We start from the raw sequence: 19,096 nt of genomic DNA, 5'->3' as shown, positions 1-19,096 counted from the left end.
GCCGGGCTAAACAAACAGCTAAGCGACGGTTGCTATGCCAGAGCTCTGCACCCCTGCACTGCCAAGCCCCGCGCGTGCTTCGGTTTCACTCAATGACGCACTTCTTGTAGAGTGATATGGTCCAATACATGCCGAGCATCCATAAGTTTGAAGTAGCTCATAGCTCTGTTCAGTTACTTTACCCCTGAATGCCTCTGTCTTTCTCTTGCCTGCAGTCTACCCATGGCAAGCGCAGTGACGTCGGCCTCGGGGAATTTCCGAGCTGCGGAACTTCAGGCAGCTTCGAAGCAGCCATCATCTCTCCACAACGCTCGTTTCTCATCATCAAAACATCTGCAACTGGCGCACCAGCATTGCAAAGTACACAACAGTAATAGACCTGCTATGACCACGTTGTGCCACACCAATTGCGCCTCCTAGTACCGGTGAAGCTCTTCTGCCTAGCCTAACATGTCTCTCACACTGAAAATTACCTCGCTGTTCGTGAGGACGCTTGCAAAGCCTATGGCTGTAAAGCTCAATACCCGGGATAGTATGAAAGGAAGCTTACTTCGTATAGAATGCCATCAAGCGCAATGCCCACGAACACGAGCGTTTCCGCAGATTATGTGTCGGCTTTGCGCAACGGGTACACCGAGTAGATATGCGCATGCGCCTCGGCCTCCTACAGGACCCCGCGGTAATCGATCGGCAAATCAAGAAGGAGGTGGCGGCAGCTAAGGCTGCCCGAGACAGACATGCAACGCCCACGGTCAAGACAGAAGCGGAGATGAAGACCGAAGAAGAAATGACAGAAAAGGAAAAAGAAGATATCAAGAAGAGGACAGAGGAGAGGTTCAAGCCACGGATTCGACCGCTATCCGAACAAAAGGCTATCGAGACCGGAGCAAACTTTGTCGCCGAGACGTTCATCTTTGCTGTCGGCATCAGCGTTATTGTGTTCGAGCAATGGCGCCAGAGAAGGAAAGCTAAGAACGCTCGAGATGATATTCGGGAGGACCTCGAAGAACTGCAGATCGAGCTGAAGACTGTCAAAAGCGAGCTGGAGGAGTTGAGAAAGAAGCAGCCTGACCCTGTACAGCAAGGAAAGCTGCTCAGCTTCTGGAGAGGTAGCGGAGTATCTGAGCATCAGAAGACGGAGGAGGAACACCGAGCCGAGGCCAAGACAGCTGTTGCTAAAGAGAAGGAAGCCAAAAGGCTCAGAGAGCAAGCGGAGGCAGAAATGCCTTCAAGCGCAACCAATCTCACGACCACACAAGCATCGAACCTTTCCCAAGGGCAACCGACATTGGACGATAGCAAAACCCAGCATTGAGCTTCAACCTTTCACATTGTCCGGAGATTGGATAACCTGTTTCACTCTGGCTTCTCTTTTCCACTGAGGCTGCTACGGCGGACTGCGCTGGCCACCATCTCGCAGCCCTGCTTTGTACGCTGTAAATACTTTCTCCTCTCACGATACCCATTCCGCTTATAGAAGGACGATAGAATTGTGCTGCATTATTTTTATCGCCTCTAGATGTGTGATATGTATACTATCTTAGATCAGCCACCTAGAGACACCAGGCCACGAGACGGAGTGAAACTAGCACTCGAGATGATCTCCCCAAGTTCGGGGTCTTGGTTTATGAGGTTGTTCCTTGCCCTGGGACTCAAACTAGAGGGTTTGTTAGTCGCGCCTTCCTGCTGCGGTGGGCCACGTGCTTCGACTTCTTCAACACAGGGTCTCTGTTGATCTCTCGCCACCCGAGCGCTCACTCGCGAAGGCGTTGCTCCCGTTTCTTCAAACAACTTCTGTCAGTGACTTTCGTCTGTCGCCTTGAGCGTCATACTGGCTCCTGCCTCAACCGTTGCTACCACAGCGCTAGTGGTATGTCAGACCCTCGACGCCCAACACATCGAGCATGCAGCGTCGCTCACAGCTCACATCATAGCCTCGACTGGTAACGTTAAGCATCAGTCAGCATTGCATCAGACCGATCAGCACAATGCCATACTATCACAACCTTGCTCCTGCACGCAAAGATCCAGCAACGTATGATCACACCACGCCGCCAGTCAACGCACCTCTTGCGCCCAAGTTACAGCATGCTGTACATGATGCCGGGTCCCAGATCGATGGACCTGCCGACCACCGTCCGCAGATGGTTCCGTTCGCCACGAGGAACGACTACCGGCAGCCTGTCAACCATTTCCAACAGCAACAACAACAGGGACACCGTCATTATCAGTACCAATACCCGCAAATGCAAGATAGGCCTGTACATCATGTTCACAGCACGGCAGCACCTCATTTACCCTCGAAACAGCAAGAAACAGCAGCAGGAAGTGCGGTCACTACACTGCTTCCCTACTGCACCGCCGAAGTACCACTGAACGAAAGTCAAGTCATTGCGGTCACTGATGTAGCCGGTAGTCTCAAGGAGCTCGTGCTTCTGGCGCTGAGAGCCAAAGATGGTGACGAGGAATGCGTGGGTAGACTTGAGGGCGCATTGGGAAGCGAACAGGCGCTGGCTGGCATTGTAGATTTCTTCTCTGACGAGTTTGAGATTGAGTAGTCTAATGTATTCGGCGGGGTCAAGATCATGTATCATCATGTATATTGGTGACGTGGAGCCTTTCGCGACCCACTTCGCAAGCGAAGCAATGGTGCACCACAACAAACAAACAGCAAAAAAGATAGCTTCACCTCAGACTCCTGAAGGCAAAGGAAAGTCAAAAAGATCAGGGCCGACCCGGGATCGAACCGGGGACTTCAGGATCTGCAATCCCGCACTCTACCTCTGAGTTACCGACCCACTTTTATTTGTTGATGAATATCAGACAAATTGTATAATATCTCATGGCATCTGGATGAGGCCCCTTCCCGGTGGACGATGATCATAAGAGCTCTGTCCCAAGGCACCATACGTTGTGCGCAAGTGCAACCGTCTCTTTCCCTCCTCTCGGAAAGCACGTCCCACTCACACCTACTATTGCACGTACACAGGAACATTGTATCCTTCTCGAACCCTCGGGGCATTGATATCATAGCATCTATGGATGTTGTGTACAACATTACTCACGCAGCCAGTTCATCCTCGCTATCACCCACCTCGACGTCTACCCGCACCTTTTTCCGCACCATTGGTAATACATTGAGGCTCCTCCTCCAATTCTGCGAGCCAGGCGTTTTCCCCTTTCCTCTAGCCCACGACTGCTTAACCTCTTTAAGATACGCTCTCCTGTCCAGTTTCCCTGTTGACTTGGCTGTCATGCCTAAAGACTGCGGGATAGGCCTCGGTGTTTTGATCGCAGGTGAGCTACAGAGAACCCTGGTCGCTTGCGGAGTCAGAGATTCACGCTTGATGTATGTATGCGGTGTTGCTGGCTCGTCGTTCGCACCGATGATGTCGAGATCGTCTGAAGTCTCTGAGGCGGCACGGTAGGTGACCATCGGCTTGGGCTTAGGTTTTTGGTTCACTGTGCGTTTCTGAGTTGGCGAAGAGACAGAAGCGACTGATTCTTGAGTCTCTGGTATCGTGCTGAGGAGAACCTTGGGTTGGGTTGGTTCTGGAGTGGGGGATTCTTCGAACTTGAGCATTTCGAGTTGCAGCTCGTCTTCGTTGCGAAACTCGGCGCCTTCAATTGAGGGGAGGGGTTCATCGGGTGTAGGATAGGTGTCGTCTTCGTAGTGGGAGGTATGTGTGGGGAGCATGTCGGTGATGTTGGCGCCGGCTAGGGAGAGAAGTTCCAATTCATCGTCATCGAAATGCGAAGATGATGGTATCATGGCCCTCTCAATGTGATTATCCTCTTGTTCTAGAGAGCTCGGTGTGGGTAGGTGATGTGACGTTGACGATGTCTCTGGGATCTCTATGCTTGAGAAAAAATGCTCCTCATGTTCGGGAGGTATTGATGCGTCGTGTTGAGCAATCGACCCTGTTCTAGGCGTGTCCCGCAGATGGAGCTTCTTATCCTTCAAATGGGCGCTCCAACGGTTGCAGAATGTACTGATAGGCCAATTCAACCACTTTGCTTTGCTGGCTTTAATCTCCTTGAACGTCATGTTGTGTAGCTCCCTTCTTTTGTTGATATATACATCGTCTTCTTCAGTGAAGTGATACTTCTCACGGGCCGATCCGGCTCCTTTGGCTTTGCAGTTGAGCGAGTCCTCGACGACAGGGTCTGCATCCGGGCAAGAATTGGCGTTTCTGCACAATGCTGGCAACGAGTGCGAGCTCTGTGGCCTTTCAACGCTTGCTTCCAGTACATGAGAGTCTTGCTTGGTCTTTGTGATACCACGGCGCCTCTTGATAACGACCTTTGGGCTTCTTCTCCGGGGTACCAGGGGCGAGCGGTCTCCATTGCGGTTCGTGGTCTGTGCTGGCGGTTCCTTCATCACAGGGGGAGAAGACCTCTGATATTCAATTCGTGAAGCTTCTTTCACAACTGATATAGGTGGAAAGTACCATTTTGGATCCGCCGCTGGTCTCACGTTGTCGGTCACGGGTAGAGGAGATGGCACAGGAAAGATCGGAGCTTGTGCAGCCTGTCCGTTTGGCGTGATCTGAAGAATGCTGAGTAATGGCGCAACGGCTTGTTGCACAGCCTGCGCAATGGTCTGATTCAAGTTGGCAATCAACGCTGCTTGCGCCTGTTGACCAAGTGGTGTCTGCTGAATCTGTTGGAGAAGATTCGCTGTTGGATTTGGTGTGTTCGGTATCTGGGGCGCATTCTCTTGCGCCGCTGCTGTTGGCGCAGCTTGTGACGATGATGTGACCAAGGCCATGTTATGTTGATCTGGATTTTGCGCAACCTCCTCTCCGTCTTCCACGCTGTCCCTTTTCCTCTTTCGTGTCTGTGTAGGCGCCAACTCGTCCTCTGATCCAGCTCGCTCCTCCCCATTATCTGGTGTATCGTCTCGCTCCGACTGAGGCTCCAGAAGACTGTCAAGTAACCCTGGTCCCTTCCGCTTCATCTGCCGCTGAACCCTCCTCAGGTGTCCCCTGTCTACCACCACCTTGCCCGTCTTGAAGTCGATCTCGTCGCTCATTGATTCGTGCATACTTCCGTATTTGGCGAATAGTTTCTCGAGTCTTCCCTTGAACTTCTCTTGTTGTTTCTGCTTCGCTGCGACGTAATCGGGCTTCGTCTCGTCCACTTCGACAGATTGGAGGATGCGTAATCGCTTCCCCGGGGGCTCCATCATGATGGTTGCGGTAATCGAGCGAACGGATGCCCCTGGGACCTGGGCGATGCGACAAGTTAGAATTGTTGTCTCGAATAGCGTTTGTCGTCGATACTTCGCGGGGACTGTTTGTGAAGGGAAGCACGAGCCGGAACGCGAAACAGATGGCTGGGACGCGGCTTCCCCTCGCGTTGAAGTGGGGCGCCCGTGGGAGCTAGTGGCCGCCTGCATGGAGCAGATGATGCACATCAAACGGCTGACTTGTCCAAGCTTCAAGCTTCTAGTTCACTAAATATTACTAGACTTCTTCGCCGCAAGTTTTGACATGCAAAAAGTCAAGCATTAATGCTATGGCGAACGACAAGCAGAGCCATGGCTTGTACTGTCAGAAATGCCGCACACCCATCGACATCGATGCCTCCATCGACCAGCTCAACCCTGCAGCTTTTAAGCTTCTGACTGGTATGGGCAACCACACTTCTGTGCCCTCTCTCCTGCTGACTTTTGACCAGACTCAACTGTCACAGCTCAGCAGCAAAGCCAGAAGAACAACCCTCCCCGCCAGTCGCGCCCCACATACCCGTCTTCAAGACAGCAAACCTACGAAACAGCGATACAGTCCGCAAGAAATCCCACGTTCAAGCGCAATGTACCCTCTTCAAGATTTCAACATGGCGGTCAGAACCCTGCCATGTCCTTCGTCAACGTACACATGTCCGAGTCGATGATGGACCCACTAGAGCAACCACCAACCCCAGTACGTAGCCCAGACCAGCAGGCATCAGCAGAAGTAGCACCCACACAGCCTAGTACAACCGAGCTTTCAAGACGAGCGAGCGTTACTGCAGGTTCAGGGGTAGTTGGAGGAACGAGCTTGGCAGATGGCTTGGAGACTACACAACGCATGTTTGAGATACTGTCTGCGCGCTCAGACATCGATCACCCAATATGCGTTGAGTGTACAGAGCTCCTTGTGGACGGCCTACAAAAGCGACTCGGAGTAGCGACACGAGAACGCGATGCCTATGTAGACTATCTCCGCCGTGCTAACACCGACGTGCCCAGCGCTGAGGAGGTCAAGGCCGCTGATGCAGCTCTGAAGGCAGCAAAGAAGGCCGAGGCCGCTGCAATTGCCAACCTTGAAAAGCTAGAAGCAGAAAAGGTGGATTTAGATGCCCAATTGGCCACTCTCGAAGCCGAAGCTCGCCAGCTCGATCAGGAAGAGGAGGACTTCTGGAGAGACAGAAACGCCTTCAACTCTACCTTAACAGAGTTTCAAAATGAGCGTGATGCTCTCACAGCACGACACGCCCACGATACTCAGATCCTCAACCAGCTTCAACGTAGGAGCGTCTACAACGACACATTCAATATAACACACGACAACCATTTTGCCACCATCAACGGACTACGACTTGGACGTCTTCCTCATCCCTACGTCGACTGGCCAGAAACTAACGCCGCTTGGGGCCAGACGTGCCTCCTCCTTGCCACACTGGCTGAACGCTTAGGTTACAAGTTCCAAAATTACGAACTATCCCCGATGGGCTCCACCTCCACGATTCTAAAACACGAAGTCAAGAACGGTGCTTCTGTTGCCGACACTCGCACCTCGACGGCCAGTTCGCCCAATGTCCAAAAGCAGCGTCTCGAACTCTACTCCTCAGGCGACTTCCCCATCAACTTCGGCTTCCTGCACCGGAAGTTTGATACCGCTATGGTCGCATTCCTCGAATGCTTACGACAGCTTGGCGAATTCGTGGAGAATCAAGGTGTCGATGCTGGAAGCAGCTTGAGAGTGGGCATGGGTGGGCCAGGTGTCAAGATGCCGTACGAGATACGAAAGGATCGAATCCATGATCAGAGTATCAAATTGGCGCTGAACAAAGAAGAGAGCTGGACCAAGGCGTGCAAGTACACGCTGACGTGTTGCAAATACCTGCTTGCGCACGCGAATAACGTCGAGAGTATGGCAGCGCGCAGGAGGTGAATAATCACCCACGCTGGAACGGACTGTTGTGATAGATGATACCCATGATCTATATCTACAAGGATAAGCAGACTCTACCGGCACTCTTCGACTAAAGCCTTGTGAAGAATTGGCGCCACCCACCTTCCGCTCCCCTGTCAGTAAGTCTGCCGTGTTCCAAGTGGGCCTAAATTCATGTGCGCAATGCACAGAAGGCCTGCGATACGCTGGGCAAGGCTTGGGATAGGCCGCCTGTCGCATATTTTATAAGCTCTCCTTGAGGCCACAAAGTACTCCAGCGGCGAAGCCCGGAGGTGTTCGGCCACTTCCAGGCAGGTATATAACACCGTCATAATGCGCGGTAGTTCTTTGCCTATCAATGGTGCTCTCATCCAGGAAGTCGTAGCCTAGAAGCTCTGAGTGTTTATCTTCTGGCATGTTTTTTGCTATTCTCTGGGAAAGTTGATCTCTCAAATCCTTTCTCTGCTTGATGCACATTCTAGAACAGTTCGAATGATCCCTTGCACACGCACGCGCGCGCTTAGCCTTGGACCCGGTCTCAGCTGCATTCGTGGGGGCCGAGTCAAGAAATCACACAGCCCAGGGAACGTTCGATAGCTACTTCCGCAACATGCTGTGCAGACATGGGGGAGGGTCTAGAGGCATCACGCACGGTTTTACTCTACCAAATCTAGGCTATCTGTCATCGCTCACGTCCAGTTCTGCGCATTCCACGCTGGCGACCTCCCAGGGCTTGTTTATTGTCGTACAGCAGCCTGATAAGCAAGATCAGGCACCATGACAGGCAAATAACATGTTGAACAGTGGTCGTACTCAGGGGGGCTCCGCCTCAAAGCGCGACGCGCTGCGCCTATCGCTTAAGTCTGCTGCGGTCCCCGCTGACCGGTGAAGCAATCTTATATATACAGAGGTGAGGCAAAGCACTTGGCTGAGTTCTGCAACACGGCTGATCAATTACTTGAAGACACAACTTAAGTCAGTATTTTCTACAACGCTGTATGAGACGTGCTATCTTACAGCGAAGCGGATTCTCGTGTAGTCAAGAGCCCTTCAGCAACAAACAAAGGAGCGCAATAACGCTTAGAAGTCCTTGGATTCCTCCAGACTACAAAATTCGATCCAGAGTTGTACGTGATAGTGTGTTGTTTGGTGGTTAATCCATTACACTGTCATAAAGGTGGTACAACAATCATCTTACAGTCGACTTTCTCAGTTATACGAGAGGCAGATTCAGAAGTCGTACCTTCGTTCCATAGCCATGGACGATCTTATTGAAACGGCACTTTTTCGTGTAGAACCCGAATTGGTCGCCGAACTTCACGAACGGGACGATGAGGAGATCCTGGCTTTCGCGGGGCTTCATGAGGATACTGTCGACATGCAACCCGAGTTGTACATCTTCACATGTTACCTCCTTTACACCAGGACGCGCTTAGCAGAACATCTGGAGAAAGCAATATTACTCACTGAAGGATGGCTGGCTGTAACAGATGAAGAAGATGTTGACCGTCTCCGCCGGTCTGAAATTTTCGACATGTTATCAGCCAACATGTGTCAACATAATGAACGTACAGCCCAGAGGAGCCAGCTTGAACACGCGATTGGGGAGGCACGGCATGAACTTGGAAGCAACGAAGAAGACGATGCAGGTCGAGCGGACGCCTCAGAGAAACTAGCTTCCCTGCTCTATACCCAGTATACACAAAACAAGGAGATTCCAGACCTCGAAGAAGCTATTCGAATGACGCGACAAGCAGTTGATCTTACGCCCACCAACCACGACAATTACCCGCGAAGGCTGCAAAATCTTGCTGCTCTCAGTTACATGCAATTCCAACGCACGGGAAAGCTGGAAGATATGAACAGAGTAGCTGAGGCGGCACAGCATATGAGCAACAGCAACGGCCGAATCATGTCAGTGGATCAACAGTCTTCAGATGTCATGCGCAACTTTTCCGACGCCATGCACGCCGTACGCCAAAAGGGTGTGGAGACGATCGAAGATACCGAACGATTGATCTATCTAACGCGGCAGACACTTGATGTCGTGCGTGATACCGACTTTGCCCATGCGGGTATGTTGAACTACCTCGGATCCAAACTTCGCAAACGATATGTGCACACGAAGAACGTCCAAGACCTTGAAGAAGCGATTCAAGTGCTACAACAAGGGATCGATCTAACGCCAGTCGGTCAGCCGCAACTTATGTTGATGGTCTGCGAGTTGGGTATCACACTCAGTGTTCGGTACAAAGAATCAAAAGACCCCAGCGATCTTGAAAGAATGGTTCAACTTGCACAGCAAGCTAGCGATGTTCCGCAAACCAGTAATCTGGAGCTTGCTGAGTGGCTCAACGACTTGGGCGGCATGCTCTATGTCCAGTATGAGCAAACAAAAACACTGCAAGATCTCAATGCAGCTATTCGCGTGATGCAGCAAGGCATCATGAACACGAGTCACCCTGATATTGGAAACCTGCTTAGAAATCTTGGACATCTGTACTATACGCGGTACGAGCAGACGCAAGATACGAAGGATTTCGACATGTCTCTTCATTTCGTGCAGAGAGCACTTGACTCCTCGCATGGTGACGACTCAAGTCTTCAACGGACACGAAACTATCTGACGAAACTTGTACATGCTCAATTTGAACGTACACAGTCGACAGAAGAGCTCGACAAGTTAATCCGAGCCTGCCAGCAGGCAATTGAAGCCACCTCTAGCGATGATGCAGATCGAACAGACAGGCTGGATTACCTTGGTTTCTTGCTTGGAGTCCGATGTGGGCTTACAAAGAACGTTAACGACATCAAAGAAGCCATTCGTGTTACCAAAGAAGGGATTAATCTCGCGCCCAGGAGTCCTTTGCCCTTCAAACAGAGACTTGCCAGGTTGAGCCACCAGCTCTGGGATCAGTGCGAGAGCGTGTTGAGTGCAGAAGAGCTGGAAGAACAAATCCAGGTATCGCGAATGGTCGTCAATTTTCCACACGATAACACTGAAGATATCGCATACGCGCAAGCAAATCTGAGTGTCCGGATAGGTAGTCTGTACAGACTCACTGGGGAGCCGGCGGGCATTGAAGAAGCAATTCTCTGGGCACAACGTGCTGTTGACAGTGCATCCGAAACGCATCCAGATCTCCGAACTCTCCTCGATAACCTTGGAGCCTTGCTCGCTCTACGTTATGAGCATCAACATGACATTGAGGATCTCGAACGAGGGATTTACCTCACGCGGCAGGCGATCAAACTCGAGACTGGCAGGGGCGTGGCCTACGCAGGATTGCTGAACAACCTCGCGACCAAGCTGAGCCGCCGGCACGTACGCAAAGCGACTATGGGCGACCTCAATGAAGCAATACGTTTTGCGGAAGAAGCACTAGAGATCATGCCTGTGGAGCATCCAGAACATGGAATAGTGCAGAACAATCTCTCAGGCTTCCTTTTGCACCGATTCCAACGCTTGCAAAACGACGAAGACTTTGAAAGGGCGATGCAGCTTACAACAGATGCCCCACTGGACTCTCACCTAGCCCATGCATGGCATCACGCCTTGGGAACTCAACTCAATAATCGATATATGCGCAAAGGGAACGAAGAAGATGTTGAAAAAGCGATCAGTGAGCTTCGCAAGGCTCTCAACCTCACAACTGACGATCATCGAAATCGCGCAACCTTATACCATGAGCTCGGCAATATCTTTGGTGTTCGGTTCCTGCGGTCTGCAAGGGAGAGCGCCTACCTTGAAGAATCAATTCGAAACCACGAAAAAGCGGTGGATATCGTTGCGAAAGACCATGCGGATCTAGGTTCGTTCCTGTTCGCTATGGGCATTTCACTCAGGCTGCGATACGAGCAGACAGGGAAGCCTGGAGATCTCGAGAATCTGATTCGTGTGAACATACGAGCTTGGGAATGCAAAAACGCCAGGCCTTTCGTTCGTATACAAGCCTCCATTTCTGCTCTTGAAATGCTTCAGTGGCAAGAGAAGTTTGAGGTGGCGTACAATCTTGCAGTAGAGACTCTGGAGCTACTGCCTTATGTTCACGGCCGATTCTTGAACCACGAGGACCAACAATATGTCGTCCGCCACTTTTCAGGGTTGGCGACTTCTGCCTGTGCTCTTGCTCTTCAACTAGGAAAGGAACCAGAGGAAGCCCTAAAGTTGCTGGAACAGGGCCGTGGACTCATTCTTGGTCTCCTGATGGACGATCGGAGCAATACCTCCCCATTGAAGGAAGCTCATCCAAACCTCAGTGAGAGATACGAGAGCCTCAGGGCCAACGCAAACAAGCCTACTGAGTATGCTCAAGAGAACCAAGAGAAACTCTCACACGGGCGTGAAAATGAGCTCGAGGAACTCATCATGGAGATCCGCCAGCAGCCCGGGTTCGAGAGCTTCTTACTCCCTCCGAGCGGAGGACTGTTGCTAAGTGCTGCAGAGAACGGTCCGGTTGTCGTGATCAACGTCAGCGGATTCCGTTGTGATGCATTCCTCATCAGGTTGCATGACGTCCAAGCTTTGCCGTTACCAGATCTTACTGAACAGGAGTTGAGAGCGAAGGCTCGTGGGTTTCTTAAAACTCACGAAACCCTAGCTTGGTTGTGGGATGCCGTTGCCAGTCCCGTTCTGAGTGCACTAGGTTTTACTGCACCGCCCACTGGTGACGACTGGCCCCACGTATGGTGGATCCTTACTGCAGCCTTGAGTAAATTCCCGCTGCATGCGGCTGGCAGGCACTTCGTTGGCTCAACTGAAACAGTCATCGACAGAGTAATGTCGTCTTACAGCCCCTCTCTCAAAGCATTCATTCATAGTCGACAGAGTTCTGCGCCAAGCAAATTGTCCATCGCCCCGGGTCAGGCGCTCCTAGTCGCAATGCCGGATGCACCATCGCTCCCCATGCTGGGCCATGCAAATGAGGAAGTAATGGTGCTGCAAGCACTCCTCGAATCAGGACCGCTAGCTCTAAAAACCATCCAGCCCGGACGAAGCAAGCAGGATGTTGTCTCGAAGCTACCAAGCTGCAATATCTTCCATTTTGCCGGCCATGGTAAAACCGATGACAGAAGCCCGATTCAAAGCTCCATATGCTTGGAGGACTGGAAGACTGATCCGTTGACAGTAGATACTCTGCTCAAACTGAGGCTTCACGAGAGTTCACCGTTCCTTGCCTATCTTTCTGCCTGCGGCACTGGCGAGCTCAGCGACGAGAAGTTTCTTGACGAAAGTATCCATTTGATCAGTGCTTGTCAGCTGGCTGGATTCCGTCACGTCATTGGTACACTGTGGGAAGTCGACGACCAAGCTTGCGTGGATATTGCAAGGATCGCATATGAAGAAATAGGTGAGAATGGCATGACAGATGAATCAGTGTGTCTTGGGCTCCACAAAGCTACCAGATGGTTCCGCGACAATCGTTCTTTCACGGCGGCAGCATTTGGGCGCGAGTGGGACGAGATTCTAGACGTGAGCGATACGGATGATAAGGTTGAGCATTTACGTGATTCATCCCGAGTATCAAGAAAGGCTACGATGCGCAAGAAGGCGCCGCTGCACTGGGTTCCTTACGTTCATTATGGCGTTTAGTATTCATCGCTTTGTGTCTCCAATCTGATGTCACATCGAGGCTGGCAAGCACTGTACCGTTTACATAATTGCGCTTTTCTCTCTACTTGACAAAAATACGTACACGAAAGTTGAATGCAGCCCAGTCATCTGATAGCCTCGTATCTTGCCATCTTCTCGTCTGGGCTCGCTCTCCCCGTTCGGCTTGTGTAGCGAGTCCCGGCAGTTCCAACGACATGAATGAAGTCGGTTGATTTGTGAGAAATACTTTGATAGTATCCTCGTAGTACATCCGCCCACTCTCCTTGGTTTTGTCTGGGACTGACATCTCTATGGGCTCTTGCCAATGAACTTGCTTGCGCGGAATCACCTCGTGATTCCCTTCTAAGATGTTTTCGATCGCCCAGCCGGAGTCCATGTTGTATAAATGGAGATATGTATCTCCATCTCTATACTCTCCTGTACTCTTAACCGCTAATTCTACGCACCCGCCATCTTTAACCTCGGTTGTACATCCATCATGCAAACAGCCCTGCCTCAAGGGTCCCTCTACCAGACAGCCATGAGTGTGGATTCTCTGCGCAGAGTCTATGAGCTCTACGGTGAACATCTTCGACAAAGGATGCTCTGCGTCTGCCATGGAATCGTTGGCCAGCATCTTAACGAATCTGAACCTTGCCAGGTGTTCCACGATGTCCAACACATTGCGTTCAGTACTCCAATTATCTCCATGAGCATTTGGAACATGGATGACATCTGCAGTCGTATCATCGCAAATTTCGTACGAGTGCTCGATGGTCGGAGTCACACGGAATGACCATGTAGCATCAGGTTCTCCGACATGAGCGTTGTAAAGCAGGAGAGACTCTTTCTCTTGGAATGCGTCCACCCATTCTAAAGGCAATGGAAGATCGACATCGAGTTTTATCGGGAAATTTCGAAGCGAAAAGTATGTGAGAGGTGTTGCCATCCATCCTGTGGAGGGAAAAGGGGTCGGCGCATCCAGCAGCTTCAAATATGATCTGAGAGCCTCGACCTTGATAACAGTTGCAATGGTCGCAATGGTCGAAGCGGTGTGTGTATTTTCAAAGACTGTTACCTGACCCAAAGGATGTAGGGCAAACCGATCACCACTACAGATACCATGCGCTTGTCCGGCTTCAAGCTGTAGTCCTCGATCGGCCGTTCTGAGGACCGGAACGGCCATCCTGTCGGTCACCGATGCAGTGTCTCCGAAGAACCCAAGGTCTCTGTTTCCGTAGAACATAGGATTTTGCTCATTCTGTCGTACGTCACGAGTTTCTCGAAATCGGGCGCACAGATGGTAGTACATATGTCGACTCTTCACTTCAACGCCTTCGGGTTTAGCAAAGGCATTGATGAGAAAATAGGACAACGCTCCGTGTCTCTTGCCGTTATGTTTGAGTTCAATTTCCTTTGCCTGCTCGGTAGGTCCACAAGCTGTCAGTATGGTATAGCCGTTAGGATTTAGTAGCCAGTTCGGTCGCATAGATGCAGCGCGGTGAGTCGAACTGTCTGATTCAGTGTTGTGGTGAAGCATTCGATCTGCTTGCAACGGATATGTAGCGTCGACTTTCGGGTTGTACTTGATACTGCGGACTGCAGAGTCACTGCGCATAACGCTACCAGATTCGCAGCAGTCCAAAACCAGAGTGACCATCAAGTCTTTTTCTACCATATTCTTGAGCAACCACGCCAACTCAAAACCTCTTAAGTATCGAATTGCGACACTATCTCGCACCTCCAGGAGTACCAATGCCAGATCGCTCACATGGGGGTCACTGCGCGGATGGACGTTGATGCCATGCCCGGAAAAATGTATGTAAACCAAATCGCCAGGCTTGGCTGCGGACGTGACCCAGTGGAGGCTCGATACAACGTTATGATATGTTGGCCAAAATTCCGGATTCTCGACCAGACCAGAAGGAGTTGACACTTCTGACGGGCTTGCTGTGAAGGCCCGCATATGTACAGCAGGGAACTTTCGTACCAGATGCTTCTTCATCTCAGTGACATCTGTGACGCACCCTCTGAGAGGGCTCTCTGGGTAAGCGTCAATTCCGATCAGGACCGCATATCGCGCTGCAATTGCAGGCTGCGCCATGACCTGTCCAACCGAACGGTTCGTGGAGGGATGCGCTGAAGAATGTAAATAGCAAGGCAAGCTGCTGCATTGAGACCTCAAAGGCTCAAGTGTGCGTGCATGTTTAGAACTGGTGGAGGTCAATGGCGCTAATTTCAGAAAGAGGGAAGGTGGAATTAGCTCATGCATATGCTGGGGAAGGTGCAAATTTAAACACTGTAAGCGCCCGAAAACTCTCAAGATCACTGCCTCTTGCCTAGGCTGAATTCCTATGCATGATGACCGTATATGTCCCACAAGTGATAGCGCCTAAGCCCTTGTCATGCACGACCTCGCTCAGACTGCCTTTAAGTATTCCTCCTTCAACAGATCGCCATTCCTGACAGGCTTACCATCTTCGTCGCTGAGAGTGTATAATCCTGCAGAAGGAATGGATGCGACAAAGTATGGTCCGTCCCAAGAGTCTTGAATGTTTCTCAGCTTCACCCTGTCCCCAACGTGGAACCCGCTTGTCTACCAAAAGGTCAGCCGCGAGAAGAGGAGATTGTCTGTTCAGAACCCGAATTTGAACTAACATGTGCGTATGCTGCAATATATGTACGGCTATCATCTTCAACAAAAGAAAACTCCGGACTTGGACTGCGATTCACAACCTTAGTCACTACGCATGCTTATCCTAGTTCGATGTACATTACCTTCGATCGTCAGTCATTGTAGGTTTCGTAGCGATAAAGACCGATTGAGGGGTTGTATCCGGCACAGATCGCCGTCAACGACAAGTAAAGATAGCCTGATATATGTCGTCTTCGCCAGTCAGCATTGTGAAACCCATGACTGATACCTGTCGCCTCACCAAATGATTGGACGCAAATTATTTCAGCCCCCGCGGCAGCATGCATGAGTACCGAGGCTGTGCACCTGTCGTATCTGCCTTGCGCAGCACATCTTTGACCGGATCATCTGCCTAGACAAAACATCTCGGACATCAGCCTGCTGCCTATGTCCGAGTAAGGTGTTCGGCTTAATGGAGTGTATCAAGACTTACATTGCGTCTTGGAGGTGGTCAAGGCCTACTTCCACGCACAGAACACACACAGACAAGAGTACCAAGACCTTACCTTATGTCTGTCTGTACTGATCGCTTGCAGTCGAAAAATATCAGCCTGGATACCCTCGTTTCGCTGCTCTCATCTCCTCACATGCGCCGTTCTTTCTATGCCGACGTTTCAGCAGGCTGCGTGCTCGGGTTCTTCTCAAGAAGCAAGATAGGCTTTCCATGCTTGAGGAAAGACTAGATGAAATCGATGACAAAGAGACCTCCCTCCTGTTCCTCGGAAAGAGCCGAATCGACAAAAATGCTGCTAGACTGTCGCTGCTGGAAGACATCGAATCAGCATTAGCTGACTACGGTGAGTGCTCATGGGTCCAAGGGATTAAGAGATTGGAAGCTAAGAGCTTAGATAAATTCACAGAAGACAGTCGCCGTATGCTCAGCTTAGATGCCGCTGAATCACGAGACATGGCCAGCTTGCAAAACTGGCTCGATGGCACTGGATGCATTGCGCGAGATGAATCGGCGTATATCAAGCACTCGCGTGAGATGGCCTGTCTATCCCCTTGTGGGGACAGCGCTCTGGTTCAACTTGAGGCTTGGGTAGAAACCAAACTGACCCGTGTCTACCGTGGCTTCCGGCAGGTAAGGTAATGGCAGCCGAGCATACAGCGAACTGACGTAGTGGCGTAGAACCGAGATTACGACCTTTCGACCGACCCAAATGTATACCTATACTCTGGGCAAATAATCAAACGGATCGCTAGAGCGTTGTTGTTATTTCTGATAACAACTCTTCTGCTGATGCCTGTTGTAATCTGCAACATGGCGAATAGCACCACTGTACGACTGATAATCATTGTCATTTCTACAATATGTTATCTCTTCATACTGTCTGAGATGACGAAGTCAAGGACAATAGAACTGGTACTTGCGGGCGCAACGTAAGTCACTCCTTGTCCCTGGGCTCTTTCCAATGAAGATTTAGACTGACGCACGAAATCACTTACAGCTATGCCACTGTTCTCATCGTATTTGTTTCAGGCGCCAATAGCATGTAAAATCAGGACGATCCTGTCAAATCTCGAGAGCTGGGATAGTTATTGAAATCGCCAAGTACTGCAGTGCAGAGCAAACAACTGTCAGCTGGGTGAACTTTGAGATGACGGGAAAAGCAAAAGGGTGGGAAGAGTAAAAAAGGAAAAACATACAACAGCGGGTATTCGCTAGTGGTCACCCACCTAACTACTAATCCACCGGTACGTTGCTTAAATAGGGCTGAGCAAACGTGAAGCCTTGCTGTCTCCTGGTCGCTCACCACAAAAATCCTTAATTCTACCGTATCCGGTGTTGCTGCTGCTGAAAACAGTCCACAAAGAACACAAATTTGCAATTCATTGCACGCGCCAGTGGCGTGGAACAGGTTGGATCCAACGGCGGCATTTGTTGGTCTGGCTATTTATAGAGGTCACGGATCCCAATGTCCGACCATCACGTGCTGCCAGTGCCATGTCAAGAGGAGACAAAAGAAACATGCGTGGAGCACAAAAACACCACACACAGCGAGAACTTGATTTTTGGAATTCAGTTGTATTTTTGTGCTCAAACGGTTGCTCTTGATGCCAATTGACTAGCCAGCACCCAGCCGCAGCAGCCCACTGCGTCTGACGTGCCATGGCGACACCGTGGCCTCAGCAGCCCGCATGGCCAACTCCATTCCGCGAGCACGCTACACGCCTCAGCACCTACCTTCAGGACTGTCACAAAGATGCTACGAGTAGGCCCTTTAGGACTCGCTAGGAGTCTAAATCAATTACTACGTACGGTATCTAAGTAGGTACAAGACATTGTGTACCGAACAGAACTCTACCAGCAATAGTCTATATACTTACGTGTGGGTTTGTTTGGTTACCAGTTAATAATCGGAACTGAGTTGGATAGGTATTGGGGTTGCAAGTCCCAGAGCAGGGCTTGCAGAATTCTAATACTCCCGCTTCAGAGGTTGCAGGCCCGCTCCAGAGGTGACCGGAGGTTGTACGTCCGCTTCGGAGGCGTGTAAGGACGCTGGGGATTTGGTGCGTACGGTCAGGGACAGTACGGAGCGGATCTGGATATTGTCAGGGGATCTGGAGAGGATACCGTGACAAGGACACACTGACCTGTATCGACTGCACGCAAAGCCAGCCAGTGCCGGCAGACCTTGTCAAGGTCATCATCCACGGCACGCTGACATTCATACTGAAAGTGCAACATGCCCTCAACCTCAGCACGGTGTGCGACACCCTCAGCATACTGCAAACTGAGGCCAAGGTAACCTCAGAAAATACCGCACAGATGCTTGATGCCATCAAGCAGGAGCTCAAAACAGAACTCAAGAACACCACCAATACTGTCCACGCAATCGCTGCAAACGTACAACTGAACATGAGAGCAGGAGAGGCTGCAAAGACAGCGGCCAAGGAGGCGGTAGAGATAGGTAAAGCCAATCTGCAGATGGCAAGACAGATCAGAAACACAGGACCACAGACAGGCGGCACGGTCAGCTACGCTGCAATAGCAGCAAGGGGCGTGACACTAGCAGGTACAGCAAATATACAAGTCCCTAGAATGCCTTCTATGCAGACGCAGCGTGAAGTTGTTGTGACAATCAGAGACCCCACTACAGTACTTAGCCTGCAGGCAATGAACCTGTACAATCTCAACACCCACGTTGAGCGCGCCATCGTGCAGAGCGGAAATGAAAACATAAACGGTATCAAGGTGCTCTCTTTGAACCAGCTGAGAAGTGGCAACCTCAGCATCAAGACAGCCACCAGCAATGAGGTGGAAGCACTAAAGCAGTTTGCTGACGACTGGGTCCACCGCATTGGCAACAGAGCCACAATACGGATCACAACCTACGGCATTATCGCACATAGCATACGTATCAGCACAATGGACATGGACAGATTTGAAGAGACAAGGGACCAGATACTACTGGACAACAAGCCGTTCATCCCGCAGGCGGAGATCAAGTACGTTGGGTGGCTGACACACAACGCACCCACAAAAGCCGCCTCCAGCATCATCATAGAGCTCAGCAAGCCTGAGGATGCAAACAAGATCATTGACGAGTGTAATGGGCTAGGCCCATTGTTAGCGCCTCGGCAACAGCACAGGCCTCGGTACCTCCGAAGCGGACGTACAATCTCCGGAGCGGGCCTGCAACC

General features: G+C 51.0%; 8 protein-coding genes and 1 non-coding gene across 9 annotated transcripts; 6 read left to right on the top strand and 3 right to left on the bottom strand.

Moving 5' to 3' along the window:
• Positions 1 to 145: 145 nt before the first annotated feature.
• Positions 146 to 1,496, top strand: BU25DRAFT_411324 (uncharacterized protein). Its single transcript, XM_033706526.1, has 2 exons — positions 146 to 510; positions 560 to 1,496. Exons 1-2 carry the CDS (start codon positions 451 to 453, stop codon positions 1,313 to 1,315), a joined length of 816 nt encoding a protein of 271 aa, XP_033560990.1. The 5' UTR covers positions 146 to 450; the 3' UTR covers positions 1,316 to 1,496.
• Positions 1,497 to 1,988: 492 nt separating this feature from the next.
• On the top strand, positions 1,989 to 2,558 carry BU25DRAFT_491736 (uncharacterized protein; the record flags this gene model as incomplete). The annotated part of the gene is made up of 1 exon (XM_033711588.1): positions 1,989 to 2,558. The coding sequence occupies one exon, from the start codon at positions 1,989 to 1,991 to the stop codon at positions 2,556 to 2,558; it is 570 nt and encodes a 189-aa protein (XP_033560989.1).
• Positions 2,559 to 2,726: 168 nt separating this feature from the next.
• Positions 2,727 to 2,798, bottom strand: BU25DRAFT_t80. The gene has a single exon. It is a non-coding gene; the product is annotated as a tRNA-Cys (tRNA).
• A 174-nt stretch (positions 2,799 to 2,972) lies between these two features.
• Positions 2,973 to 5,401, bottom strand: BU25DRAFT_448986 (uncharacterized protein; the record flags this gene model as incomplete). The annotated part of the gene is made up of 2 exons (XM_033709617.1): positions 2,973 to 3,036; positions 3,066 to 5,401. The coding sequence occupies 2 exons, from the start codon at positions 5,399 to 5,401 to the stop codon at positions 2,973 to 2,975; spliced, it is 2,400 nt and encodes a 799-aa protein (XP_033560988.1).
• Positions 5,402 to 5,520: 119 nt separating this feature from the next.
• On the top strand, positions 5,521 to 7,160 carry BU25DRAFT_342693 (APG6-domain-containing protein; the record flags this gene model as incomplete). The annotated part of the gene is made up of 2 exons (XM_033702921.1): positions 5,521 to 5,632; positions 5,683 to 7,160. 2 exons carry the CDS (start codon positions 5,521 to 5,523, stop codon positions 7,158 to 7,160), a joined length of 1,590 nt encoding a protein of 529 aa, XP_033560987.1.
• Positions 7,161 to 8,101: 941 nt separating this feature from the next.
• On the top strand, positions 8,102 to 12,881 carry BU25DRAFT_411322 (uncharacterized protein). Its single transcript, XM_033706525.1, has one exon. It carries the CDS (start codon positions 8,419 to 8,421, stop codon positions 12,751 to 12,753), a length of 4,335 nt encoding a protein of 1,444 aa, XP_033560986.1. The 5' UTR covers positions 8,102 to 8,418; the 3' UTR covers positions 12,754 to 12,881.
• Positions 12,836 to 14,857, bottom strand: BU25DRAFT_342630 (uncharacterized protein; the record flags this gene model as incomplete). The annotated part of the gene is made up of 2 exons (XM_033702918.1): positions 12,836 to 13,053; positions 13,450 to 14,857. 2 exons carry the CDS (start codon positions 14,855 to 14,857, stop codon positions 12,836 to 12,838), a joined length of 1,626 nt encoding a protein of 541 aa, XP_033560985.1.
• Positions 14,858 to 15,683: 826 nt separating this feature from the next.
• BU25DRAFT_72116 (uncharacterized protein) lies at positions 15,684 to 17,115 on the top strand. The gene is made up of 4 exons (XM_033712052.1): positions 15,684 to 15,939; positions 15,985 to 16,532; positions 16,581 to 16,831; positions 16,900 to 17,115. Exons 1-4 carry the CDS (start codon positions 15,861 to 15,863, stop codon positions 16,946 to 16,948), a joined length of 927 nt encoding a protein of 308 aa, XP_033560984.1. The 5' UTR covers positions 15,684 to 15,860; the 3' UTR covers positions 16,949 to 17,115.
• A 1,106-nt stretch (positions 17,116 to 18,221) lies between these two features.
• BU25DRAFT_297689 (uncharacterized protein) lies at positions 18,222 to 19,001 on the top strand (the record flags this gene model as incomplete). Its single annotated transcript, XM_033701937.1, has 1 exon — positions 18,222 to 19,001. A coding segment is annotated over one exon (780 nt), but the record flags the coding sequence as incomplete, so codon positions are not given.
• Between the last annotated feature and the right edge of the window lie 95 nt (positions 19,002 to 19,096).

The sequence above is a fragment of the Macroventuria anomochaeta genome (assembly GCF_010093625.1).
Source record: "Macroventuria anomochaeta strain CBS 525.71 unplaced genomic scaffold BU25scaffold_19, whole genome shotgun sequence".
NCBI lineage: Eukaryota > Fungi > Ascomycota > Dothideomycetes > Pleosporales > Didymellaceae > Macroventuria > Macroventuria anomochaeta.
This window is presented reverse-complemented; position numbering and strand designations above follow the sequence as displayed.